Source organism: Takifugu flavidus, chromosome 21 (genome assembly GCF_003711565.1).
Source record: "Takifugu flavidus isolate HTHZ2018 chromosome 21, ASM371156v2, whole genome shotgun sequence".
Taxonomy (NCBI): domain Eukaryota; kingdom Metazoa; phylum Chordata; class Actinopteri; order Tetraodontiformes; family Tetraodontidae; genus Takifugu; species Takifugu flavidus.
Window position 1 is genome coordinate 5,697,038 of NC_079540.1, and position 27,827 is coordinate 5,724,864.

The 27,827-nt window shown below is 49.0% G+C and overlaps 3 protein-coding genes and 1 long non-coding RNA gene across 8 annotated transcripts; 3 read left to right on the forward strand and 1 right to left on the reverse strand.

The window, feature by feature from the left end:
• Positions 1-156: 156 nt before the first annotated feature.
• LOC130517990 (solute carrier family 66 member 2) lies at positions 157-10,798 on the reverse strand. 5 transcript variants are annotated; one of them, XM_057020262.1, is made up of 8 exons: positions 10,780-10,798; positions 9,642-9,727; positions 9,446-9,538; positions 8,978-9,330; positions 8,558-8,691; positions 7,535-7,585; positions 4,460-4,676; positions 157-1,417 (listed from the first exon to the last, which is right to left on the reverse strand). In XM_057020262.1, the coding sequence occupies exons 4-8, from the start codon at positions 9,178-9,180 to the stop codon at positions 1,207-1,209; spliced, it is 816 nt and encodes a 271-aa protein (XP_056876242.1). In that variant the 5' UTR covers positions 9,181-9,330; positions 9,446-9,538; positions 9,642-9,727; positions 10,780-10,798; the 3' UTR covers positions 157-1,206. The 5 variants fall into 5 exon arrangements, with proteins under 5 accessions (XP_056876242.1, XP_056876246.1, XP_056876243.1 ...); XM_057020266.1 differs by lacking the exon at positions 7,535-7,585 and having other exon boundaries at positions 10,780-10,797; XM_057020263.1 differs by lacking the exon at positions 10,780-10,798 and having other exon boundaries at positions 9,642-9,742.
• LOC130517991 (heat shock factor-binding protein 1) lies at positions 10,047-11,706 on the forward strand. Its single transcript, XM_057020267.1, has 3 exons — positions 10,047-10,750; positions 10,820-10,886; positions 11,259-11,706. Exons 1-3 carry the CDS (start codon positions 10,670-10,672, stop codon positions 11,354-11,356), a joined length of 246 nt encoding a protein of 81 aa, XP_056876247.1. The 5' UTR covers positions 10,047-10,669; the 3' UTR covers positions 11,357-11,706.
• A 2,832-nt stretch (positions 11,707-14,538) lies between these two features.
• Positions 14,539-15,918, forward strand: LOC130518282 (uncharacterized). Its single transcript, XR_008947979.1, has 2 exons — positions 14,539-14,818; positions 14,930-15,918. It is a non-coding gene; the product is annotated as an uncharacterized LOC130518282 (long non-coding RNA).
• A 1,799-nt stretch (positions 15,919-17,717) lies between these two features.
• Positions 17,718-27,684, forward strand: LOC130518241 (visinin-like protein 1). The gene is made up of 4 exons (XM_057020686.1): positions 17,718-17,875; positions 23,682-23,857; positions 24,027-24,242; positions 24,514-27,684. Exons 2-4 carry the CDS (start codon positions 23,696-23,698, stop codon positions 24,709-24,711), a joined length of 576 nt encoding a protein of 191 aa, XP_056876666.1. The 5' UTR covers positions 17,718-17,875; positions 23,682-23,695; the 3' UTR covers positions 24,712-27,684.
• The last annotated feature ends 143 nt before the right edge of the window (positions 27,685-27,827 follow it).

Genomic DNA, 27,827 nt, shown 5'->3' on the forward strand with positions numbered 1-27,827 from the left:
AGAGGGTTTCCCAGTGGAACCGTTGCAGGTTTCTGCTGAAAATACCCACAAAAATAAAAGTTCTGCTGTAGATCTCTTTGTTCCAGACCAACAGACGGCCTGCTGGGTGTCAGGCAGCTGGGAATTTACACAAATAATAGAATTAAATACAACACAGAGCATTAAAAAGGTATATTTGTTACAATGTAGCAACGTACATTTGAGCGAAACTAACAAAAGGTGAATTAAAGGATAGAAAAGATGATTGAATACAATTTCGAGGTCGTTCTGAAAACTGAAGGATCATAAAACAAATATGGGTTGAAAAAAAAGACCAACATAAACATCATCATCATCAATATTATCAGGCCGTTGCTCCGTCCAACAGGAAATTAATCAGCTGTGACTCGGAGGACGAAACGCAGCTGAAATCGGGGTGAATTTGTTGTAAGAGTTATAAAAAAATAAGCCCCAAACCCACCTGATAGTTACTGAGAAGCCTCAAAAATGAAAACAACAATAATTCAGCTTCCTACTTGCATCAAAAGCGACGGTAACTCCGACCAGGGCTTTGATAAATTCCCCCTTAGTCGACCGAAGTCACCCTAATTTAACAGTAGCAGTAACTCTGAGTCCGTCTGACCTACAGTTCCTTTAAATACACGACAATTCTAAAAGCATCTGCTGATGTGGCCACAAGGATCCCTGTGACCGTTTGTGCTTTTCTACCTCTAACAGCAGACCAGGACGTGGCGGTTAGCCGTAGCAAGCTAGCGGCTTGCTAAGCAAAGAGGCTAAATGCAGCTTTATGGTGAAAACGTCCTCGCTGGACATTTGGTAAATCCTGATTCCATTTTTTTCCCTTCCCACAAAGTTGAGCCGGGCTTCGGTCCAACTGGCTAACTGTCCAGCTCGTGCTGGTTTGGTACATTCGCCGGTGGCGAGCCGTGGTCGAGCGCGTCTTAAGGCAGCGGCGACGGTCATCGGCTGATTGTCCACGTGTCCATGGGTGCGCACGCCTGCGGTGAATAGAAGGTACGACCGTGTTCATGTGGGTGCGTAATACTGTTAGCGTGCATGAGCGTGGCGTCGGGGAGCGCTGAAACGCTTCGCTTCTAAACGATCTCCAGGGTTCCCCCGTGTCTACATTCATGCGCTCTAGGCCCGGGGTGCTTCCACGTGGTTATGAGCGTTGCCGGCGCGTCCTCTGAAAGCTGGGCGGAGCTTTTAGAGCGCTTTAGCACTGGTGGCGTGGGACACGGTGTGAGACAGCGGCTTCTGCGGGTAGCGGCTGTAGTAGTAAACCTGGAAGAGGATGGCGACGTCCACGAAGACCTGCAGCAGCCCGCAGGTCCAGAACTGCACGGGGGCCTGGGTGAGCAGGAAGTAGACGGTTTTAAAGGTGTCGCCGCTGGTCCACATCAGCACCATCTTGATGCTGGAGGAGACGAGAAGAGTCGAGAATTAACAAATAGACGCACTGTTGAATCAACTCCAACACCAAAACACTGTAAAACTCATTTTAATGAAGATTTTTCCCAGGATAATAGAGCCGGAATGCATTTTAAATCCGTTATCACCTGGTTCAGACACGATCGGACTGATTAATTTTAAGAGACGAACACATCGGATCAGACAGGAAATTACATTTCCCACAATAACCTCCATAATGGGAGCGAGTGGGAATCCTTCATCTTAGTTTGGGCCTCCGTCCCAGCACTTCCAGTATGAGCTGGGGTGCCTGCTTAAAACCAGTTTAACAAATCAAAGAGGGAAAACTGCTCCGTCCTCGTCTCTGTTCACGGGGAGCTGGACAAATGAGGCGGGAAAAGGAGGTCTGGTGGGGTTTTACACCCAGCAAACTGGTGCACTTAAGACGGGACATTACCTCTAAAAGCCCCATTAAAAGTGACTTCTGGAGTTTCCTCCTTTCCGACGGGAAACTTGGACACGACGTCTCTGCGGTTTCACACTGAAACACCCTGGAGGCCTCCGATGCTGCGACGTCCTGCCGGCTACACTCTGTGGTTCTGCTGCATCAGCACTATTTTTATTTTTTTTGGGGGGGGGGGTTCAACAGGTCGGGAAGTAAAGTTTTACTGGATCCAGAAACACCCCAGAGGTGATGTGGCCGTGCTTTCTTCCATCCTTGATCACCCCACATGCTTCCATCAGCCCCCTCACCTGTGGGTACCCCCCCCACACACACTCACTCACACACACTTGTTAGCTGTGTGGGAGGAATCCCTCCCTCCTTTTCCCTCCCCCAGCTCCTCCAGGCCGTCTGAGGAAACGAGCCGAGATGCAGCGAACGAGGTGAGACACTGAGAACATTGTATAACAAGTGAAAGGACGGGCGCACAAGAGGGCCACACAGGTGGAACTGGGGGAGTTAGGCCAAACGACAATTTATGATCGTTGATGCTCAACTTTGGATACACGTCTAGAGGGGGAAATTGGGGAAATTGGGGAAATTGGGTAACCCCCCCCCCTTTTCTCAAATGTTGCAGTACCGCTATGAACCGCCGCGGCGCTGTTGAGCAATAAGGTCACATAACCAGAAGAACATTCGCAGGTTTTTGGATGTGAGCCGGTTCGTTTGTGATGGTACCTCATCTAAGTTAAGCCAAGTCAAACCTGAGCAACTTTTCAGGGGCTGATGGGACGTCTGGCGCCACAGCCAAGGTGTCCATTAAAAGCATTTTTTTCATTCTGCTGCTCTGGAGGTGCAAAACTCTCGCTTTGTTCTCATTCAGTTCGCCTCAAATGTTGGAAGAGACTGATTTTGTCTTGGCTGGAGTTTCTCGAAATGGGTTACTTTATCTTTTTCCTGTTTCAGGCGAGCAGATGCCACTTTTTGGAAACTCGCTCGGCGGTTCTCTGCCTTCTTTGCCAACATGGCCGCCGTCTGCACCGGTTCATCAGCTCTCAAAAGTACGCGCAGAAAAGCAAAGTGTTGGTGGGCGAGTGGAGGGACAGCAGCACCTCTGACCCCGCCGGTGGAGATGACCCAGCTCCGACATCCCATCCTTCCCAGCGAGGCTAAATAAGGCGCTGGCGCTCTGGTCCGGGACGCTGGGACGCAGCTCAGCCTTATAAGGCCGCAGATGTGTGTGTGGATGCTTTTGCTCCCACCTCGCTGGTTTGTGTCCTGTTTGTGTTACGGCTGACTGGTCACCGTCACCACTCGAGCGAGCCTTTCAGAACCCTCAAACAGCTCCGTCCAGCCTCCGCCTTCTATATTCAGTCCAGCTCAAACAAACCGCTGTGAAGTTTGAGCCACGTTAGCTGCTACCAAACTTGGGAAGGTTTCCAACCACACACAGCAGCCCCCTTTATCCCTCTATCGCCGCCACACGCTAATCACAACACGGACAGTAAACAGGCAGCGGCGTCGTGCTAGCGGGAGAGAACGCCGGCGCCAGGCTTGCGTTCGCGTCGCCGCTGGTTCACACGAGCATCGGATCATAAATAAGCCGCTTCCACATGGCGGCTCCTCGCTTCGCTTTGAAATTTAACTCACTTCTCCGCCCTTTAGTAGCGACACTCAAAAAAGCCTTGAACGGGCTGCTGAGGTGACGTATCCTAGCAACGGCCCACCAGACTCAACAGGTTGTGCACAGCGACGGGACGCAGCTCACGGAGGCGGAAACGACGGCGTCCACCTCCGTGCACGCCAAACTGCAGGACGTGTTCCAGGAGAAGAGAGCAACGCAACCTCAGAGGCAACAAGCCTCACCTCTTCTCACTGAGTGAGACACCAGAGTCATAAATATTCTTGTTACAGCAAGATGGAGGAACTATATTAAAACCCGGGCCGGCGAGGGCAGAGCTCAGCCGGGGAGCCGTCATGGCCGGTTGGGAGGACACAGAGCTCAGCCGGGGGTCTCTTATCTGAGACTCCAGCGACGGAGAAGGGGGAGGGCGGAGGTCTGGGGCAGAGAGCAGGAAGTCCTGCGTGTCCTGGACTGTGGCTGAACTGGTGCAGCTCTCACCATCATCATCTCGTCCCCTCCTGAATGTGGATGTAAACCGACGATGACGCCGATTTAAACCCTCAAACTGCCGAACAGTTAGCGGCAATTCGCCCCAAATGCTGCATTAGCCCCGCGGCTAATGTGGCGCTCCTTTCCAAAAGGATTTTCAGAGGAACTCCAGAATCGTGGTGTCGGCGTAATAAAGTGCTGTCAGCCGGCCGGCGGTCGCTGCCTGCCTGCTCGACAGGTGACAGAAATACTTAATAAGCACGTGGCAGCGTGTCTGGAGCCGAACCTCAAAAACAACGTTCCCCTCAGAGCTGAGAGCTCATAAATAAACCTGCTCTCAACATGATGAAGACGGTAATCACGGCTTGCTGTGATTGGCTGACGGCTGGCAGGAGCCGGGGGCCCGCAGAGGGGCCGTTTCCCTCATTTCAGCGTGACGCTCGTCACCGATCTGCTACAAACGTGTGCTAGAGCTGCGATCGGGCGGCCGGTACCTCATGCCCTCCGTGGACTTGTTCTGGTAGTTGCAGTGGAGCTGCGGCGTGCCCAGCATGGCCTCGATGAAGACGGCCAGGAAGCCCAGGGTCTCCACGAAGACGGCGGAGTCCAGGAGGAGGTAGGTGACGTAGGCCGCCACCAGCGTGAAGGCCAGCACGCACTGCACGTAGTCCAGGAAGTGGCTCCACGACCAGAAGTGGCTCCAGTCAAAGTCTGAGGAAGAGGGGGAGAATGTCTGGACTTTTCTTCTCTTTCCAACCACAAACACATGAAAGCACTTTATTCTGAGGTTTGTTTCCTTTGTTCTGCTTTTATAAACGAACAAGAACATAATTCAAACCCAAGTCAACCCCCCACCTGAGGGTTGTCAAGGCAACCAGCAACCGGAGGCTGACGCGTTAGGGAAAAGAACTGTCCAAAATCAAAGCAAAGATCAAAGCGGCGGCTCTTGTCGACCGGTTTGATGTTTATTGTGGGTCACAGATGAAGGAGCAGCGAGCACGAGGCTGCGGCACCTTCTCACCTCTGGTGAACATCTGCCTCCTCACACGTCAGCACCTGACGCTCGCCGCATCCCGTCCTCCTCACAGGAGCAGCGTCTGACCAACGCACGCCACTCCGAGCTTGGAGACGTTTCTGGGGGTTGAAACGGGTCAGGGAAGCTTTTAATGGCCGTAGCTCTTTATCTACAAATCGGAACGCTAAGTGGCCGACTGCAGATCTCCGGAGGCTTCCGCTCTGGGGACGGAGCTACATCAAAAAGACCAAAACTCCTTTTTCTGGATGCCAAAGCGAAAATATAAAAGCCTTTGATGTTTAAATGGGTTGCGTTTAAGGAATGTTTTAGCATTCCTGCACCGGCGAGCTCCAACCGGGTCACCGTCCGGCAAGACGTCCCGTCTGCCCCCAAAACCTCTGCTGGAGCATCCGGTTCTGTTGGGAATGTAATTAACGCCGAGTCCGCTGTTACAAAGCCGTTTGTGCTCTGACAGAATTTGTGTTCCACAGCGGAGCCGCCGGACTGAAAGGGGGCCAAACGGGACCAGGCTGGCGCCGCCTGATAAGGGCCGTCCACCCGGAGAAGCCGGCACGCACGGATTCACATGCAGCACAAAGGAATACTGATGATACGAGGGGCCGGTCCGCTGGGGGCCTGTGGGAGGGAGCTGACACGTGCGCGCAGCCCCGGCGGCGGGAGACGTGTCATCTGCAGCACTGTGCTGTCAAGCAGCTAGCTTAGCCTCTCCTGGTGTCAGGGAACGCTCAAAAGTTTTAAAAAGGGAAAAGAATATGTCTCCTCGCAGTACGGAGGAGTGCTGTGTGGGAGGCTAGCAGAGTTGGACACTTCCTCGGCTTGTTTACCGGCTGTTCTGGCGTCGTCTCCTGGTCGGCTAGAATAGGGACTCGCTGTCACTAGGACGCACCCGTGGGAGGCGCGGGAACAACAGGACAGGGAGGACAGCTAACGGGCAGGAGGAGCTCCAAACGGAGGTTTTACAGAACAGTTCGGCTGAGCCGCGGGCGCAGTTAAGGGGACGACTGGAGCTGCGGGAAGAGCTGATTCATTCCTGTTAGCGTAGCATCTGCAGAACCACATAACTTCCACATTGGTTGTTGATCATATTTATCATTGACCCTCCTGTCGTAGCTCCGGGTTGGGGGGGGTAGGGTTGGCAGATCCTCCACTGAGCAACAGCCGGGTTGTGTGGTCGCTGCCTCGCAGGTCTGTGCCTGCTAGCCTCCCACACACAGGACCAGAGCCCAACAATCTGAGCTCTTACATGCCCGATAGGATTCCAGCTGCCAGTTGAGGTTCACAAATGTGCTACTTATGAAGCTCCCCTCCTCCGTTGCTCAAACCTTGGGCCGCGCTGCGACCTTCCTCTCGATCTTCCGGCTGGTCGACGCACAGACCCGAAGTGATGATGGCCGAGAACAAACAGGAGGGAACAGGAGGGCTCAGGTGGAGGACGTGTGATGCTGACTGAACACTGGTGGCGACTCAGAGGCAGCGTGGACGTCAGCCTTCCCGCTAGCTCGCCGTGCGTCATCTCACCGGTTAACAGTCTGAAGCGCAGGCACAGACCTGCGAGGCAGCGACCACACAACCCGGATGTTGCTCAGTGGAGGATCTGACCAACCCTACCCACCCCCCAACCCCGGAGCTACGACAGGAGGGTCAATGATAAATATGATCAACAACCAATGTGGAAGTTATGCTGGAAAATAAGCAGGTTGTCCAACAGCCTCATTTCATCGCACATTGTCCTCTGCTGCCCTCTAGCGTCCACACCAGGAACAGGATGGCCTTCGATGGCCATTAGTGTACAAATGTGGTCAAATGAGGCTAAAAATGCTCTTGTGCCATCCACTAAAAGTGATTTTTTTTTAAATATTTTATCAACATGCAGTTACACAGACATATCAAGGTGATGAATGGATCTCATTGTACGTTAGCAACAGCTAAATCAGTTAAAAAGGCAATCCTGATTTTCCTCCCTGGGCTAGAATGAGCCGGAAAATGACCAAGATTTCTGCAGTTGACATGACAACGGCGACAGGTCATGAGGAAAAGAGGCCTCGCTCTGAAACAGAGCGCCGTTCATTGACTCTATCTGTGTAAATCAGCCATGGGGAGTGGGGGGGGGTCAGCATGCACCACTCAGAGTCATCACACACATGCACGCTGATCCGAAATGCTGGTCCAAAGTTGGAGCAAAAGTCGAGGTGACTAATTCCTCCGAAAGGTAGAGCGGCGAGGCCGTGAGGGTTAGCAAGTGTGTTAGCCGCCAAAATGGGTGGCCCAACAACTAGAGCTGCCACGTTTGCCCTAGGGTGACAAAGATGGCGTCTGTGAACAGTTTTAAAGACAGAACAGCAGCGGATCAGTTGAGGTGGTGCTGATGGAGTGGAGGGTGGCGGCTGTAGCTCCGACAGCACAACATGCAGGTGAAACGTGAGGGGTTAGTGTCGTTAGCATCGTTAGCATCGGCAGGACGTCATGCATGAGACACACAGGTGGAGGATGGACTAGGACTGATGTTTCACTGCACTTGAGGTTCTGTACGTACCCAGAAAGGTCCGTTTAGGGATTCTGATCTCCTCGTCCTTACTGTCTGTTGCTACAGACGCAGAATAAAGGAGAGAAAGAAGAGCTTCTTCATTTTCCCCCAGTGAAATCGATTCATCAGTTGTAATCATGACTTTAAACCGCCGAGTGTCACAACTGGCTCCATCTTTTACCCTCCGAAGAGCCGACACGTTACAGTTTAGCAGCCGACAGCGGCGAGAAAACCCCAAAGGGATGTCCTCCCTTTTCAAGGGGGGGGGGTCCAAACATCCCAGTGTTTCCAGTCCGGCGAGATTAGGCTGCTACCACAAACGGGTCACCTGAGTGAAGTTTGTGTGAGGTCATGGTGCGACATGGAGGGGGACCCGGGTCAATGCTTATACAAATATGCTGAGGAGGAAAACTATTTCTAGGAAAAGTTATTCATTATTAAGGTTCAGATGATTCCAATATGGTTCAACGTGAAGCTGAAGAGCTGAAAAAAAGAAGGTTTAAAAGGTAAAAACACACATCAAAGGAGCTGCTGCAGCCGAGATCCAGGATCCAGTCAAGCTGTTTCCTTAGATGAACAGGACACACACACACACACACACACACTTCTGTGGTTGTTAGCTTGTTAAACAAATAGCTTCCTGCTACAGTGTTTTTGATTGGAGGTTGTAAAATAATACAGAAAAACCCAAAAGACAAAGTGGAGTTTTCAGCTTTTTTTTTAGCTTCAGAGGCTCATTTATGCCAACATCAAGTTCGTCTCAGAGGCAGAGAAGCCGTTTAATGTGTGTGTGTCCAAACTGGTTTTACTGGATTACTCATATATAATAGGAGTGACCTTGTGGCTGCAGAGACCCAATCGCACGTTCACACGTTCACCTTTCCTCTACAGCCATTATTGTTCGCTCCAACACACACACACACACACACACACACACACACACACACACACACATCCATTCAAAGCAAGTTTCACACAATGTTGATACCAGTGAGTGTTATCAGAACTGTAAAGAGGCCCCTGTTTCCTGACCTATGAAGGAGCGCCGCTTGGTGCCGAGTTCAGACGCCATGCGGACGCCGGTGCACAGGTTCAGCATGACCAGCATGGTAACGATCATGATGGCGCTCTGCAGCAGCAGCAGGGTGTCGAAGTAGCGACCGAATCTGTTGGCAGGAGAGAAACCAAAGTGTGGATACGCTGAGAAATGTGCACTTCAGCCGCACGCTTCCTATATTTAACGTCACAACAACTCGCCATAGTACAAGTACCTATAGAACCATAAAAGGGTTAACGAGTAGCAGATCTGAGGTTCTGCTTAAGTGGACTTTGTGGTCGTTAAGTGTTATAAATCTTAATGAGTTGGAGTGTCAAACCAGTAGCAAAGAAAATCCTGTAGATCCTGTAGAGAGAATGTCCACTAAATGAGCATTTAGAGCAGTTTTCTCATACCTAAAGAGGATCCGCAGGATGTTGGCCACCAGCAGGACCAGGCACACGTAGGTGGAGAACCCCTCTGCGTTCTGGGTCCGGCGGATGTCCCGGTACTGGGGGATGTAGGGCACCACCCCGCCGAACACCATGGCCCCGGCGGCGATCCACGACACCAGGCTGTTAAACACGCTCACGATCTGCTCAAACGCCTCATCTTCCATGTCGGTATCCCCAGCACGGCGAAGCCCAGCCGAGAAGCGATGTCAGCTGACGGTCACCGGGTCAGTGCCGGGGGCGGTGCAGGCGTCTCCCCGGCTGCTCCCTCAGATCGACGGTGCACAAACATCCGAGTCCTCCTAGCATCCTCCCAGCTAATGCCACGCCATCACAAGCCCAGCGATGGATCGGAAAAGACAAACCAGCCACTGAAACTGTGAATAAAGACTCGACCGAACGGTGAAGTCGATGCTATATTAGTTATTTTACCATCAGATGAGCGGATGAAATCAGAGCAAATGTTTCCAGAAGAGAAGAACCGAGCAGCTAACGGGTCCCAGGACGGTGATTCAAGGCTAGCTGCTATAAAAGACAACACGAAAGTAAGAACACGAGATTTAAAACAGCAAAGGAACGATAATATTTACAGGTCACTAATATAAAGTTAGACTTTTGTGCGTCCAACCTTAAAGAGCCCCGCTCTTCCCCGGATCGCCTGTATTCTGTTTTCTTCATCAGAGAAGTCTACACTTCCGCATACGTCACGTGTTTCTACAAAGATGCTTAATTTGGTCAAGATGGTTCACAGACTTGTAAACACAACTTCGGCAGCAACCGACAGCGCATTGGAGTAAAAGCTGGATGTTCATTTGCCTCCTTTTTTGACTATTTTCTAAAATAAACTGTCCGGACGTGGATAGACAAACGTTAAAAATATGATCATTTTCTTTACACTTTCAGATACAACATTATTGTAAATGATTGACTATATGTTATGTAGCTTTTACGATGATAACATTTTTCTAAAATAAATTACAGAGGATTAATTTGCTACTTCTAACTGGGTTACTGGTTATCACTGGTTATCATTTACATTGAGTAGTGCCTTTTAATTTAATCCATCAGAATACATGTTTTATTTAAGAATGGCATTGACAGAATACAGAAAATGGGTTCAAGGAATAAAAAAAAGTCTCAGCTCCATCTTAAATATTTTAGGTTATGTCCTAGTTTATTTTGAGAGCGGTGGTTCACAACAGCAGCTATACATTTTTCATAATCATCGGGAGTGACAGGAGACTCCGGATTATTAAATTTAAAAAGGTCACAGTTATGTAACCGTCTTCTCCTCTGTCAGCTGTCACTATGGTCTGTTATTAACAGTTAATTCTATGGAGAGAAAAATTACCCACATTGAAGCGAAAATGATTTATAACCTTGCAAAAGTGAAGCTCACTCATCTAAACATTGAATCTGCAGAGAGAATCATTGGCAGGAAGGTGTTTTCTGCTCGCTCCGCTGAATCGGCTATTTTCGTTTGTTCAAGTGAACTTTATTTTGAAAGAACTGTTTCCTTAACCGGAAGCTCGGTAGTTTCTGGCGTTTAAGCTAAAGTACCAGAAAGAAACGTTTTCTCCGGGTTGTTATGGTCATTGACACATTTGACTCTAACGTAGTCACTTATTACTTTGAGGTTTAATCATAGAAGTTTAAATGATGACGGAGAATCAGCGTGTTGCTGAGGAAACGATGTCTAAAACTGACAACAACTCAGCTGCGGACATGACAGAAACGGTAAGTTTTTCCATCTGGGCAAAACCTACCGTAAAACCCGCGATTCCTGACAACTTTGTCCTCCTTCAGATGGATAAAACAATGCAGCGAATTCAGGAGAGATTTCGGGAGATGTCGCAACAACTGGAGAACAAAAATATCCTTTTTTAAGTACCTAGTGTACGAATCAGTGTCCCGTCTGTTGACATGCGGTAACAAGTGTGGCCACGAGAGGGCGACAATTCCGAATATTTAATACAGTAAATAATATTTGTGGTGGAAATAAAAGTCAGTAACACACATGGTAGCATCACTGAAGAAGGATTTAGTAGAATTAAATTTAGAAGAATTTAACTGGACTCTACACTGACTATGCTGTAAAACTGACTTGAAAAATCCACACCCATCCGTGCAATGTTACTTGATGGACAGCAGGGGGTGCTCGTCCTTCCCTTCTCTGAGAGTTGGGGAGGAGGTTTACCCAGCATGCCTCGGTCATCACTGTCGGAGCGTTCCTTCACGCAGACACTAGAGGAGATGGGGACCCGCATCGATGATCTTGAGAAGAACGTGGTGGACCTGATGCTTCAAGCTGGCATGAAGGAGCAGGAAATCGCCAAGCAATGACTGAAATTATGAGGTCACAGTTGCCCCGACATGAACTTTGACCTCCAACAACTGAGACGGTCCCTTGACGCTTATCAACAAATGCCAAAAAATCTTTATAAAGCAGAAAAACCTGATGTTTACAGTGATGCTGCCAACAGTTTAAGGAGCCTTGGAACCCTTCATTTTTTGCATTTTTTTGGGTCTATTTTCTACCTCGTTTGCTATTTTCAGCATTTGTAGCAGCTTCTGAGAGACGGATGACAAGTCACCAATGGAATTGGTTGTTTCGTGGACAAACTGTTAATTAGAGAATACCAAAATGTGTTAATGTAAATAGAGTTTAATCAAATTAAAGCTGATGATGCCAAGACGTGTGGATTATTCTGAATAGTTCTGGAATTAAAGTGCACTGAAATTGACACACGCGCTGCACTTATTACTAAAAACACGACGTTTCAACTACTAAATAAAAAGTTATCAGGTTAGTTTTTAATGAATAAATCAAAGAAAAGTTCGTTTCATCCGGATGTGTCCACCTAGCGGCGACGTTTAGTCATTACACCCCATGGGTGTCGCTGACCGTGGTCCTGAAATGCATTTTCATTCCTTTCTACGTGGAAAAGGGATGAATTAATTGGATTATTCCTACAGTGATCACGTGACAGACTTAAATCTAACCAGCTATCACACCCAATCTGACAGAACCCTATATAATTACGTCATCGGTGTTGGTCATGCATTTGCGGGGCGTGTGCTGTAGGTGGCGGTGTTTATTCAATGATGGAATTATAAAGTCATAATGGCACTTAAGAGCAGAAGAAACTGACCAAACTATCGTGCAAATATGAATGATTTCAGTATGAGGATGAGTAGCAGAGACATGTTCGGCCGCAGGACCGGAAATGGACCGGACAAACTGTTCTAGAGGATGTAGGGCTGAGTGGGCGAGTGGAGAGGCTGCGAAGCTTAACCCCGACCACCAGTTTGTGTGTGTGTGTGTGTGTGTGTGTGCGCAAGCATGGGTGATAATTTTTCCTACTTTACAGTTGAAGCAGAAAGTAAATGTCAGCCGTATGAAGTGGCTCCTTCGCTCTCATCTCGTCTCACCCTCTCATACCTTCTCACCCTCTTCTCTCCCACGTTTCCTCTGCTTTTTTCCCTTTCTTCCCACCAGTGGTTTTCCTGCATCACTGGTCTATAAAAAAGAACCCAACTCTGTCCTAACTCCTCCACCACGTTTGCCTTCATGGTTGCATTTAGCTGCTCAGGTTTGTTGCTATCATGCTACTTAGCCTAGCAGGTCTCTACAGTCACATTATTAGTTAAAAGGATAAAATATGAACATGTAAATCCTCATAAACATCCCTCCATGCTCGCTAACACCACCCTTTACGGCAATTTATCCTGGATACTAGCATGAGCTAGCTCTACGGAGAGGAGCGTAACACCACGACTGTGCTACTGTGGCTAACGCGCTTTGTGTTGGTACAGCTGGTACGGCGAGTTTGACTCCTCTCAGTGGGAGACCCCCTTTTATCTCTGACAACAGCACTTGTCTGTGAAAACCAAACTGAAGCTGGTGACGGAGGTAAAAATAGAGTGCGTGTGCACACAAACGTGTACAGCGGGACGGAGGGACACCTGTGTGTTGCCCACCACCTGAGGCCCCTTTGATTCCTGCTGCGCTTTAATCTGTGCCGTTCTCTCGGCCGCCTTTGAAGTGAAAATCCCCGTCACCTTCGCCCCTCTCGCGCCTCCTCGCAGGCCAGAACCAACCAGCACCTGTATGCTTTGTCAGGCTGGGAGCTCATTAAAGCCCGGCTCTCATTCAGAACCGGAGGCGAGCTGGGCCGAAATTAACCCCAGCAGATATTTTAGGCCCTCAGAAGATGCATCACCTCCCGTCTGCGGTGATACATCTACATCTACTGAAATAGAAACTGGTTTCTCATTTCTTTCTGACACTTTAACGACTCCACTGGTTCAGCTGGGGGGGGGGGGGGTAACTAAAGCTGATTCCCAGTTACTCCACTAGGGTTCTTGTGCCCTTTATAATAGAACACAACAGAACCTTTGACATTTGCTCAACGGGCCTTCAAAATAAGATGCAGCATTCATTTGGCAGCACAAAGCTGCTCTTATTTCGCAACAATTCCAAATTTCTTAGTTCTATTGATTCGTAACACACGTGCACGCTCAGAACTCTCACGTTTAAACGGGGTGAATCCAATGTGCCGCATCCGTCACTGCTGCAGCCCAAATTTATGCAATGTGGCAGGTTGACGTTATCACTTCCCGCTCCGGCCCACCTCTCCACTCCTCCCTCGCTCCGAAACGTCCTTGGGTATTCAGCGACCGTCCCTGTCTCTGTTACCATGGAAACTGGGTCCGCTTCACCGTCGCCATGGCAGTGCGTTTGTATGCGTTTCTGTGCAACAGGTATGCGTGTAGCTATGTGAGTGTATAAGAAGGCAAAAAGGATGAGCGACAGACGGCAAAACAAAGGTTTTAAAATCCGGGGAAAAGCTGTTTGATTCGAGTGGAGGCAAAAGGTGGCGCGAGGCAGAAATCCAAGACGTCAAAAGGTGTCGAACACAAGAGAGAAACGAGGATTAAAAGAACACAAGACGATAAAAAAACAGGTGAAAACTACTCAAATGAAGGAAAAACAACCAACACACACACAGGCAGGAAGCAGAAGTACCAAAATAAAACAGGAAACAGATTCACAAAATAAAATACAGACGGGCACCGAGGCGTCGGCCTGCTGAGGGATCAGACTCGATCGACGGGAACTCTTCAAGCAAAAGTTAGCCTGGCTGCTCCTCTGCTGCTACACCATCCAGGTTGCACTCGTTAACCTACAGACGTCCAGCTGGTCGTCACGGGAACCCTTTAGATATCAGCTGTGACGTTTTGAATTAAGTGTTTGCAGGTTTGTTCTCCTTCCTCTCCTTCATCGCTTCAGCTAATCAAGAATCTGACCCCTCTCTTTAAATCACCGCCCTTAATTTTCCTCTGTGGACGCAGCGTCCAGTCCAGGGTGATCGTCATGGTCTGGCAGCCCCCCCCCCCCCCCCCCCCCCCCCCACTCTTTCATTATCCTCGTGGAGACATGAAGCTTTAAAAGTCTGTTCCTGCTTCGCATTTAACACAGTTTTGCTTCTCGTTTGACTTTTTCATGTCCTGAATCGATGCTTAACTCAACAAAATCTGTTAAATAGCAATAAAAATATGCAGCTCGTTTCCTTTTCCCTGATTTACCCCTCCCTGCCCCACAGAAGCAGCTGGAGCTTTACCGCCTTCATCAAACTGAAGAGGTTTTCTTCCTCACAACCAAACAGATCCCAAACAGGCCGGGATGATGCTCGGACTGTCCAGGATGAACCTGGTGGGATTGAAGTGAGCCGAAGAGCATGAGGCCCGAGACTAGAACTCTCTGGAGGACAAGAAGGGTCAGAGGAAGTGGGCTTGGTACAGGTGAGAAGGGGAGGGATCAACAGGTGAGGGCAGGGATTGTAGTCACCGTGGAAACAGAGGCCACAGACAGAGAAAGGACGACCGGTGAGCCTTGAAAACCCCATGTTCCAGGTGCAGGACGCTGATTTGGGGCCTTCCAAAGCTGCCGACAGCATTTACGAGACCCCCGATCACCTCACTGATGTGGAGGAGAAGCTAACGGATGGAGGGAGGTGGAGGCGTCAGAGGAGGAGGAGGAGGAGGAGGAGGAGGAGGAGGAGGCATCCGAGGAGCCGTCTGGAGCAAAGAAAGGTCAATTAAAGCCTTTACAGGCCTCCATCGGGCCGGATCACACACACGGAGGATCTCAGAGACATAAACGGGACCGGAATCACATTAAGAGCTGTCAATTAGCGTGACTGGGATGGTACTGCTGGGTTAAAGCGATGCCCCGAACCACATTCACCATCGCTATGACTACACCAGGAGCAGACAAACAAATCAGTTTTATCACATTGAAGAGACACATTAAAGGAGTGAAATGCGAAATAAAGCAGCCAGGACAAGATGGTGACGGAGGACAGGACGGATGAAAGGGGTGGAGAGAGGCATGAGGACGGGCTCAATGGGCCGTCTCCCGTGGCAACCCCCCGTTACCACCGAACACATACACACAGTGGAGGTGACAGAGGTATGAATATTGATAGAAGCAGAGAGGGTCATGCTATATTCATGCCATTTTCAATAAAGCATATTTCAATTAGGGCAGCAGAACTTTCATTACCGATCAATTAACACGGTTTCAATAATAAATATCCGAATTAGGGGCTGGCAGTCAGGAAGACAAAGCGAACGTTCGGGTGGGAAAAAGGAAACGTTTGGAAGAAAAGCACCGATGTGGTGAGATGAAGGTTCACTTTCTTTGAGTCTGCGGCACCATTGTGAGAAATGGGAGTTTTATTTTGAAGGAGCTTTTCAGTTTTTTTTAAAATTACAGAACATTTAAATTGGTAAGTTCTACTGTAAACATGAAAAGACGTTTTCTAAAACAATTAATTGATTGTTAATGATGCAGCTGAAAGACTTTTAATCATTTCAGAATAAAATGTACAATTAAGGCAGCTTGGTTTCACCAGTAAGGGCTGTTTCAGGCTCTTCGTGCGGACGCTCGCCTCCTCTGCTGCATCTTTCTGTGGATTCTGTATTGACTCCGCCCACTTCCGGATTTCTGACCAATCACACATTAGTTCTCAGACACCAGAGGGGACTAAAGTTTGTCCTTTTGCCATTTGTGAGGGTTCACATTGCTTCACGTCCGGGATTCTCTGCTGTTCGTAGTCCAACGTTTGACCCTTGAGCAGGACCTTGGTCATTATGGGGGGTGGGGGGTGGGGGGGGGAGTAGAGAAGGAGAAGGAGGAGAGAACAAAAAGAAGAGGGGAACAGATGTCACGCAGCGGAACAGTTTAAACACACCAGACTGGAGGACAGTTAGAGGATGTGACTGATGTTTTATGAACTGTTGCTCTCTCCGGCAGCCGGTTGTTATTGATGATGTCATTGATTAGTCCCGCTCCATGTAGCCTATGTTGCTGTATAGCTCCTTACGTTCAGGCTGGCTCCGGCCGCCGTGCGTGATTCTCTGAGCCTTTTCAGAGTGAGCGACGCTACCTTGGACTGAAGGACACCGAACCCGCCGCAGCAGCGCCGCAGCCGCCCCGCAGGGTGATGGACGTTTACCTTGACGCACAGCAGATTGTGCCACTCAAAATGGGAGGCCAGGCTGACCTTGGCTAATCAGCGCCGTATTTTTTTATGACAGCAGCTATATTCAGAGTAGACAAAATAACGGCGCTTAGTTACTGATAACCTCAATAATCCAGTACAAAAGAGAGAGCGAAACTCTGTCAGGCCCGGAAAGAATCGATGACGAACGACAGTCAAAATCATTATGCAGCCACATTGTTGGAGGACCCTGCTGGGGGGACCACACCGCAGTATTCCACACAGTTATAATTTCTCTTAAAATGATTTTTTTTTTCCCATTAGGAGACAAAGTGGAGACATAATTCATCACCAGGAACACCTGAGGCCCTTTCTGTCACGTCAAATTTTCAACAACAGCCCAAATTACCTACCGTTTGGCAAAATTGAGGCCTAAATATTCCGGCCTCGACTTTAAATGCAATTTTGACATTTAAATGAAAGTGAATGGTCCACAGGGGCTATATATTTTCAAGCTCTCTCCCCAGCGATTTCAGAACTGAAGAAGCCTTCTGGATAGAAGGTGAAACGTCTTCAAGAGAAGAAACCCAGTCCAGTTGACAGAGAAAACTACCTTGGATACAATGACCTGGATGATTGAGAATCTACACAGACATTTAAATGAAAGCTTACAAAGATTTTTTTAAACTTCTATTATTTGAGTGAAACATTACTCCAGCTGTGGAAACAGAGCAGAGATGGAACAGGAATAGAAACAAGGTTGAATCCCTGATAACGCAGCGTAGCATGTCTCTTTAGCAATTAGCTAAGGGTAAACATATCTAGCGGAACTAGTGAGGTAAATAAAAACTTTTCAAGGTGTGTAGGATTTGGTGACATCTACTGGTGATGGTGCACACTCAGATCAGTTTATTTTAAAAAATATTGTAAAGTACACACAATTATGCCAATGTAATTACACAATAACATTCCTGTTGCTAAACAATCACGTCTTATTTCCTGTTTTGATTTTCCTCGAGGCCTTTCGTCCCCCCGCCGAGAGGACACACCGGCGCGCGCGCGGTCACAGCTGATTGAGGCCCCGCCTTCTTTGTGAATTGACGTAGACGTCTGTCCAATCAGGTTCCAGGAGAGCACCTTTCCGAGGGCTCTCGCCCAATCGCGCTGCGGAGGGGGCGTGGCCCATGCAAATGTGTTGGCAGGGGAGACGCAGCGGTTCATTCATCTTCTCCCCGAGCGACGGAGGGGTGAGTTAACGCGAAGGTTACTTCACATAGAGGACCAGCGCCGGACCCGAGCACCGCCGACACCAGAGGAGACCTTTTCAAGGGCGCTTTTTTTCTTCTTTTCAACGGTAAGTGGACCTCTTTCTGTTCATTTTTTATTCTTGTTTTTTTTTAAAACCTCTCACAGTTAATGTTTAAAAGTGAAGCCAGCTCGTGCGCAATGGCTCACTGGTGCAGCTGCTGTGCGCCCGGTCCAGAGTCAAAGATGTCGGGCCGGAACCAGTCACCATTCGGTGGGTCACATTTATTCTGCAGCACAAATGAGTCAGACTTTCAGGCGGGGGGGGCTGAAACAGGGACCACACAGGTGCTCATACCTGCGTCGTGCTGCCTTGCAGCCTCTTTCTGGATGCTCTGCGTGAAATCGAGCTTTTTGCACGCCTGTGAAATGTCCTTCATGGTTCCACCACCGGAACCAGACTGAGCTCCAACATGTCACTTTCCCCCTTTTGAACCAGTCTGGCTTCAGATTTTGCCTTCTTTGTTGCATAACTGAGAATAAAGCTGTGAAACTGCTCCAGGAAAGTTTTAATATCAAAACTCAAAGGATACATTTCTTTGCTCTGATAAAATATTCTGCAGTGATTTGGAAAACTGAGTTGTGGAAAAGCTGCAGGTTTTAATGACGCCTGGAGTTGTGTCACATGAGCCGAGGCTCGTCTCTGTCGTCTTTACATAATTCCATTGATTATTCTCCTTTACGGCAGCAGGTTCGGCTCACACACCAGCAGGTCCCAGTGCATCATGGGAGAAATCTGTGGTCCTCGCGCATGCAGACATTGTGGTTGTTTCCTGCTATAGTTCAAACTCTTCAGTGCTTCTATAGTCCACTTTACACTTTCATAAGCAGCACTTATGACTCATCCAGCCACGAGTGGTGCTTGACATCCCATAAGAGGCTGCAAATACCATCATCTCCAGCTAGTTCATCTGGAGAAAACACAGTTTATAATATGTATACATTCGCTAATATTGTGTTTAGACCGCAGGAACTGTTCCAGGACTGCAGGAAAGGTTTGGGAACTTTCATTAAGTCCTCTCAGATATTCCACTTTATGTCTTGTTTGTGTCGGGGTTATTTCCTCTGTCATCCCTATGGATTTTGACATTTCTCAGTATGATATGGATTTTTTTTCCCCTCAGAGGATTGGGATCGATTCTCCGGATATCTCCAACTTCTGAGATCATTTTCTGCACATTTCGACTGCTTGTTAGCGCAGCTGCCACCTTGTAGGCTTCATTTTGTAATTAACGTTGAATTTGCATGACGATGCAGTTCAATAGTGCCTAATGTGCAACAATCCACCAGCAGCAATCTTCAGCAACAATCCACCACTCGGATAATTTCCAGTCTGAACAACCTCAGACGGTGGATTTTAGCAACATTTGCGGGCAGCAATGCTAAAGATTAGCCTCCGTCAGTAACAGGTTACCTTTAAAAAAGCTAAACAGAGGATGAAAGGTGCTTCATTCTGCACCCACAGGTGCGTTTTGTCTCTGGTTAGTGTTGGTGTGTTGGGGAATGTAGAGTAGAGGAGTTTGGCATCAGTCATGCTGACTAATGACCAGCAGACGGTGCTGAGGGTTCTCCTGCGGCTCGGGCAGGCGACCTGCGGCGAGGGGCCGATCTCAGACTGGAGACGAAAAGTATCGATCCGGTAGTCGTCAGGTGATGCAGAGGCTCGCTTTAAGAGCCATTTATAAAGGTTAGATAAGGCTCCGGCGCTGCAGGGGCATAAAAATTCAGAGGGTGGTAGCTTGTCAGGATAATCGGAGGACTATTGTTCTGCTGATCAGCATTGCATATTTGATACTGTTTTCACAGATTCATGCTTGTAGATGTGAAGAAGTTCTGATCCCCAGGTACAGCAGAGCATGATGGGAGATGTCACCCGCTCAGAGCCTTTCACCGTCGGCACGTGCTGTACAAAATGTACAGAGTGTAGCTCAGACATCTGCAGTATCAGTGTTGAGGCTCCTTGAAATGGTAGTTTTCAATGCAGGAGAAGGTTCAAGTTGTTCTGTTCCTGCACGGCAAAAGCTGTGTGTGTGTGTGTGTGTGTGTGTGTGTGCGTGTGTGTGTGTGTGTGTGTGCGTGTGTGTGCGTGCGTGTGTGTGTGTGTGTGTGTGTGTGTGTGCGTGCGTGCGTGCGTGCGTGCGTGCTTATGACACCTGGGTATATTTGTCTTGCAGGCTGTTTTTGTCAAGAAAACACCTGAGCCTTACAACCTCCCGCCACAGCTTCTGTAATAGAATAAAGTGTATTGTTCTGGGGATGTGCGTAGAAGCGCGTTCATGCACGTGCACGCCGACAACTTGGGTGAAAGGTGCCGCCGCGGTGCTGTTAGCCGGAGCTGTGCTGGTTCGGCAGGACACATTCAGAGCAACGCTGCCAAACAGGGCGGAGTAATTAAAACGGGGGTGAATACACGGCGTTAAGGAGGCGTGCGCGCTGAAGGCTGGCCGAGGGGCTGACTCATGAGGGCACGCGGCCCTTTTGTGCCCCGCGTCCCTCCCCGGGCTCGACGCGCTGCCTCGTCTTAAATTAGAGTTCCATCCATCCGCAGAGAGGAGGGCTGCGTTTCTATAGCGATGCATCCTTCCTTCCAGTCACCAGAGAGAATATATGCAGATGCGAGACGGGAAACAGCGCCGCAGCACCGACAACAGCGCCGCAGGTGCACACGCACGGATGCGCGGATGCTCTGACCATTTAAACCTGGACATTTTTTGTTTTCCCTTTGTTTTTACTTCAAACTTGCATCCTCTGAAACACACCACTGGGCCGCTGTAGTCCAATGCTGAGGCGAACTGAGCAGCACGAGTAGTGAAAGAACGACAAAGGCAGATATTGATTTTCAGTCCCCCCCCACATGAGGCCTATACGTCAGTGAATCGGTTCCATCCATTTGGCGCCGCAGTTTTGTCAGACAGCTCTGGGAAAACTGTCATCAGGACCACGCGCTGGTCCCGTTCCGTTGATGTCTGGGGGCGTGGCTTATCCATTCACGCATCATTCACTCTGGTGGCTGCTGGTGTCGTACTGGTCTCCCATTGATCGACCCCGCCGGGCCGCTGCAGCAGGCCCCTTTTTCCATTCGCACGGAGGCTACTTGCACAGACACAGGAAAGAACGAAGCTCGTTCAATCCAAAGTTTGATGCAGTTCATGAACAGAAGGCGCCTGCACCAGGAATGTCCCCGCAGGTGTGACGCAAGAGTGGAGCCATGCCTCTGTGGGCCTGGAAGGTGATATTTAACTCTGGGTGGTAGATGAGTGGTAGATGCAGAGGTCACTTGTTTGATGCCAGGGAACTCCATCCTTCCTGTTGGAGTGTCCTGGAGCGAGACAACGAACCCCTTTTTGAAGCTGCGCCTTGACCCTGGGGTCAAGTGTTTTCACTGGTCACTTCTTTCGTTCTCTGATCTATATTAGAAATTTCTTTTTTCAAGTGAAAATGGGACAACTTTAGCCACATTTAACAAGTGGGCTGTGATTGGGAGTTTCCTGCTGTAGTAATCCGCCTGCCTCAGGCCGTCGGGCGCTAACGGGCCCGATGATCTGGCAGCATCTCGGTGTAATTACCGGGAAATGAGCCCTAAAGACTTCAAAACGCCGTGACACCACATCACAGGGAAGGGTTTTGGAAAAGTCTGAGGTGCCGCCACAGCTGCCGGAGCACGAAACCGCTGATCGCTAATTAGCAGTTGGGGCTGATTCGTAAGTGTCATTCGATGCTCGTTTTCAACATGTAGATGTTGACACTGTCATCAAGACGTGAGCTTTATTAACGCTGACGCTGGCGCACAAGGGCGTTTAATTAGCTTATTCAATCAGTTTCATAGCCACTGAGGGCCTGCGAAGACACACACACACACACACACACACACACACACACACACACGTATCGACTAGCCTGTGTTTAGTACCAGTCTGACAGATGCAGCGAGCTTTAAAGCCCTTCAGACTCGATAAGATACATGTCTTGTTATTGAACGCCTGCCGGGACCATTTTCCACGTGCGCTGTTTGTCCTCGTCTCTCTCCGTCCATCTGTTGTCTGTCTGTGTTCTCCTTCTCAGATCTGTGGGTCTAGACTGAGACGTTGCCCCCTGTTTTCTCAGGAAACCCTCAGCAGCTCCGAGAACAAGATGAGTCAACTCATTACGATGTCGGCATTCACCGAAATCCTCGTAAATTCACCGACTCAGCGGTCCTGGACCAGGTCCACACTGGTCTCGGACCTGCTGTACACCTGTACGGGGGGGCTGTCCCCACATGAGACCAAATCAGGTCCCAACAGACGGAGATTTAAAGAGATTTATTTACTTAACCGTGCGCATCATGGAATGAAGGCTGAGGGGAAGAGTGGGAACTCAACGCTGAGGTTGTTGCTCCTGTCAAAGGCCAGTTTGGGGGTCAGACTCTGGGTTTCTGTAAAGTTCCCAGAGACTTTAACAGACACTGTGTAAATAAAGCTGAATTGAAAGTTGATTCACGTGAAACGCGAGGAACAAACAGGGGAGAAGCAGGCAGACTTTTGCAGGGTTTAGTCAGATTTCCAGATTGAATGTGTTTCCTTGGCTGGATAAACTCGCGCCAGCCTCCATTATCTGCTACATTTGCCTCCCTCACTCAGGGATAAAACCTCATCTGCCACAGTCAGGGGGCAGGAACGTCCCGTCTGAGCGCACAGGAGAGCCTAAATAAACCCTCGGCGTTTGGTTTTTGTTATTCGGCTGACACGGTTTGTGGGTTGCGGAGCTGTTGGAGCCATTTTCAGATGGTTAAACTTTCACTCTAAATGCTGAGAGGGTGGAAGCGTTCAGCCAGAGGATGTGACGGATGCCTTCTAGATAAATGAGTTACCTGGAACTGCAGTTTACACTCAGACGGAAGACTTTTATTGTGTTTTCTAATACTAACGACTAAAATGGAGGCGACTGTAATAGTTGATCCTTTTTGAAACTTGTTGAGATGCTTCAAGCTACAGCAGAACAGATTTGTCTGCTGATTCATTCCCAGACCCTTGGTAATCACCCCAAACTGCCCCCTGCCTCTGGGAGAGGAGGCCCCATGCTCTGGGTCTCCGCAGTGTTTGAGTCACTGGCTGGCGTGATGGCATCTCAGCCGCCCTGGCGCTCTCGCCGCCACTCCGAAGGGAGATTCGTGGCCACTTGACTCGGCCGAGTTGGGTGTTTTCTGTGAGTCAGAGCTGGTGTCAGGAGCCGCTGCGATGACCCTCTCCCCTCTGACTGCCCGCTGAGGTAATCAGCCAATTTATGACCAAAATAGGAGCGGCGTCATCTGGCGATACAGTGAGGTCATTACTGACTGTCTGTCATGTAAAGCACCGCGACAATCTACGTTTTCAGAAGTTAAACACAATAAATAATGGACTGGACGTCCTGCTGCTTATTCATCATTAATGTGTATCGAACCCTGACGCTCCTGCTAAACCACGCCGCTGTCACGGAGTCGCATCTGTAGGTTTGTTTTGTTTGGTGACCTCGCTGGAAATTGGACTGAGCTTAATGAGTGGCGGCGCTCTTGAACGCAACTCTAGTGCCAGCCTTTGATGTAACGCCCATTTTTAGGTCTAAAATATAGCTGAATCGATATAAAGTCAGTTTTTTTATTGCGGTAAGCACCTCAGATCACATTTTTTTATTAATTTATGTCTTCTAGCCGTTAAATCTGCCCCCAGAATGTTTGCGTAATGACAGCAGAGATTTCGGGTCTGCGGGTAATTACGTCTGCCCTCAGACACCTCAGCTATTGCAGCCATATTATTGCCGGCGCTCTCGTTCGCCCTGCACCTGTGTGCTCATTCGCCGTCCCTCTTTCTGTCTGTTGCCCCGTCTGCCCCCTCTAGGGAGGCGAAGCATCATGGGGAAACACAACAGCAAGCTGGCTCCAGAAGTCCTGGACGACCTCACGAAGAGCACCGAATTCAACGAGGCGGAGCTCAAACAGTGGTACAAAGGCTTCCTGAAAGACTGCCCCTCCGGCATCCTCAACCTGGAGGAGTTTCAGCAGCTTTACGTCAAGGTGAGGTCGCAGAGCTCCGTGAATTTAGCCAGTTTTCCCTCCGGCGTTCCCTAGAGTGAGAATAATAACCTGTATTACCTGATTATGACGTCTGCACGAGTCCCATCATGAAGGAAAAAGCTGAGATGTTTCGGAGCAATCCTCTGACCCTGTGTCTTCCCCCGCCCAGTTTTTCCCGTACGGCGACGCCACCAAGTTTGCACAGCACGCGTTTCGAACGTTCGACAAGAACGGCGACGGGACCATCGACTTCCGGGAGTTCATCTGCGCGCTCTCCATCACCTCCAGGGGGAGCTTCGAGCAGAAGCTCAACTGGGCCTTCAACATGTATGACCTGGACGGGGACGGGAAGATCACCCGCATGGAGATGCTGGAGATCATCGAGGTGCGTTTCCCGGGTAACAGGAGGAAACCTTGAGCAAGACCCAGAGGAGACACACATTTAAGGACAAGCTGCAGAGTTGAGCCCATGAAGACGGCTGACTTTTAGACCTTAACTTTTGAAGTATTTCTGATTTTTTTGCCTTTTAAAGGTCGTTTCCTGTTTTGACTTCTGCTCTAAGGTCATCGGGGACGCTTGTCATGGGTCAGGCACCGTCCCTTTGCACTTTATCATGAGATGTTACTGAAGAACAACCCGAACTCTCTCTCCGCAGGCGATCTACAAGATGGTGGGCACTGTGATCATGATGCGCATGAACGAGGACGGGCTGACCCCGCAGCAGCGCGTCGACAAGATCTTCTCCAAGATGGACAAGGACCACAACGACGAGATCAGCCTGGAAGAGTTCAAAGAGGCCGCCAAGTCTGATCCTTCCATCGTCCTACTGCTGCAGTGTGACATGCAGAAGTAGAGAGGGGGATGGGGGGCTGTGGGTGGGGAGGGGGGGTGCAGTTTGGAGAGGAGAGGAGGTTTGGAGATTTTCTCCCTCTGTTTGAGGCAACGATGAATGGAAGTGAGTCCTATTTGGAGCTCTACGGGCCCTCGGAGCGCTGCCATTCTTTTCTTCCAGCACGTCTCCGACGTGCCGGCCGGAGTCGCGCAAATCCAATTTGCTCAGTGAAAATTCCTGCAGCCGTATGTTCAGATTTAAAGAGGAGCCACGCTGCAGTGCCAGTCACGCCACGCTGCTGGGCAGCTTCGATAGCTCAGGCTAGCTGAAGCGCTTAGATCCGGTCCGCCATGATACACTTACATATTTGGCAGGAAAATTGAACAGTTAATGCTGAAGACCGTTGTTTTCACCAATATGTAGATTCAAAATGGAGCTGATTAGCATAGCATAAGTGCTAATATCAGCTAGTCAGGCTCTTATACAGAAACAACTTAACAATCACATTTCAACAAAAGTTGGCCGGAGTCATAATTCAGGACAGTCCGGGCATTTGTTGTGTATTAAAGGCTAATTTGTAGAAACAATCCCCTTCGTGATTAACCAACCAAAAGAACGCTGCTTTGGGCAGTTGCTGTTGGCTAGTATTCTGTTGCATGTGCTAGCGCTCTATTCAATACTTCCTGTGTTTAATATTAATTAATATGAAGTAAAAGAATGGCAGCTAACCAACAGTTGTCCAGAACAAGAAGCCAGACGTTTTGCTAAAATGGGGGGAGCAGCATCGTGTGCGGGTTTATGCTATTATGACGTCTCCGTTCACGTTGAAGCGAACGTTAATCCGCCTCGTTAACCCAGATCTGACCGGCCGAAGAGTCGAGATGTGGTTAGTTTAGGAAGAAGCGCAGCGATTTCATGTTGATGTGAACGGAGGAAATCACCACTTCTGCTTTTGTGCTCGGCAGCATCTGCATCAACCCTCCTTGCAGCACCGACGGGGAAGTTAAAAAGCTAACAGTCGTTATAAGGAGGTCTTTTAGTGTCTTCGGGTTTAACGTGAGAATAAAACATCCCGCTTATCCCACACCGAGAATTAGAGTGCGTGTGGGAACAATAGTGTCAGTAATGAGAGGCCATATGACAGAAGTGGTATTTCTCACAAAGGCCAAACTTGCCTCCGCGGTTCATTGTTGCGCTCACATTAAAAGCTAAACTAGCCACCCCCCCCACCCCCCCTTTTTGTCTTCTTCCTTTCTAAATGTCAGCGAGGAAGCACTTTGATAGTCAGGAACTCAGATCTAAAAAATCGATTCGAAAAAGAGCAAAAGGTTGGAGAGGAAGCTGGGAGAGCCTGAAGTCACCTCAAACATCTGGGAGTCGCCATTAACAGCTAATTCTATGTGTTGTTTTATTTTTAATGCTGTGGAGCTATAGCTTATATAGCTAATATTCACAGTTAATGTGTAGTCAGATTCAGATACAAAGCAGTTTCTTTGCTCTTTGTCACTCAACCAATGAGCACGCTCTCTCCTACACCCCCCCCCCCCCCGCCACCCCCCCGAGAAGCAGCCCCCCTTTTGTGCGATACTGTAACGATACAAATACATGTACATTATGATACCACTATAATCGTATGTATGAATATTAACAAATGTAATATGTAAATGTACCATTAGCTTAGATATGATTTCATATGATGACACAGCTATGGCGTGCGTGTGTGTGTGTGCGTGTGTGTGTGAGGGAGTGGGTGAGAGAGACGATGTATGTCGGGACAATTTTGGGAGTCTTCACCTGTTTTGTATCTGTATTATTTGTGTAACACAAAAAACTGACGCCTCAGGCTAGTTTATCTTTGTAAAAAAAAAAGTCTTCACACTGAAGCGGAGTATTATTGCGCAACACATTAGCTGGAACAATAACGTGTCCTCAGTAGGGACATGTCCTTCCGTTTGTCGTCGTTCGTACTGTTGCAGTTTCCCACTTAATCACGTAAGAATAGGAAACAAAAACGATTGGCAGTCCCGTGTCGCAGCGCCACCTGGTGGGTGTAACGTTTTCCTTTAGATTCTGGTCTATTGATGAGCGTAAAGGACGCGGAGCCTGTGGGGGAGTAAAACAAAGGACAGGGATCGCCTCGCGTAGGAACAATCTTTGGGGAAAATGTAATTTATTTCGTTATTAACTGGCCCACCTCACCTCTGACCGCTCATGTTTGATGATGGCGAAGGAGGAGCGGCGCTCCTGGATCTGGCTGGTGCTGCGTGACTGGGACTCACGGTAGCGACGTAGCTCACCAGTGACAACGCTGGCGAGACGTTACAGAACTAGGAGAAACGTCCTGATGGACTGCCGACTCCTGATGATGTCATCAGAGCCGAACGGCCTCAAATTTAGTGCCGTCACTGGCGCACAAGAGTCAAGCGACGCCTTTTCGGAGCATCACAACTGGCGAGGGAGTGATTTCCTTGTTAGTCGTCCCATTTTTATGGTCCGGGCTTTGATTTTCTGGAACTGGCCTGCCGTGACTCACCGTGTTGTTGTGGAGGGCCCGGTTAATCACCCCGTTTTATGTGGGGCGCGACGCGGCGCAACAGCTGATTGGAACAGATTGGCTCACAAAGTGGCTCCGCACCGCGTTGATCTTTGCACTCGGGCTGCTTATTAGATTCCGTCCATCCTAATTAGCGCTGGTTCACAGCCATTTTGACTCCCCGCCCCCGCACAGCCAAAAAGCCTCCTTGTAGGATCCGAAAACCCTTTTCCAGCATTTGCAGGGGCAGATCCGCTGAAATGCGACATAAATAACCTTTTTATTATTGTTATTATTATTATTAAACTCACTTGTGCTGGATTGTGCAGTTCTGTCTGTCGACATTTCTCTCTGATGTTCATGTGAATGTTTGTCCCGTCTGCTGTTCTCTTTTTTGGTAACCTTGGAGAAAAGCCGTGTATTTATTTTTTGTTACCTAGAATAAAACTGGTAGGTGGTGAGGTGGTCCTCCTTCCTCCATCAGCATCATCATCACACGCGTGTAAACAAACCGGCGGGATGAGTCACCGTCTAGCGGTGATGTCACAATGGTGCAGTGACGTCACCCGCCATGCTGTTGTCACGGTAACCGCTCTGAGGCCTC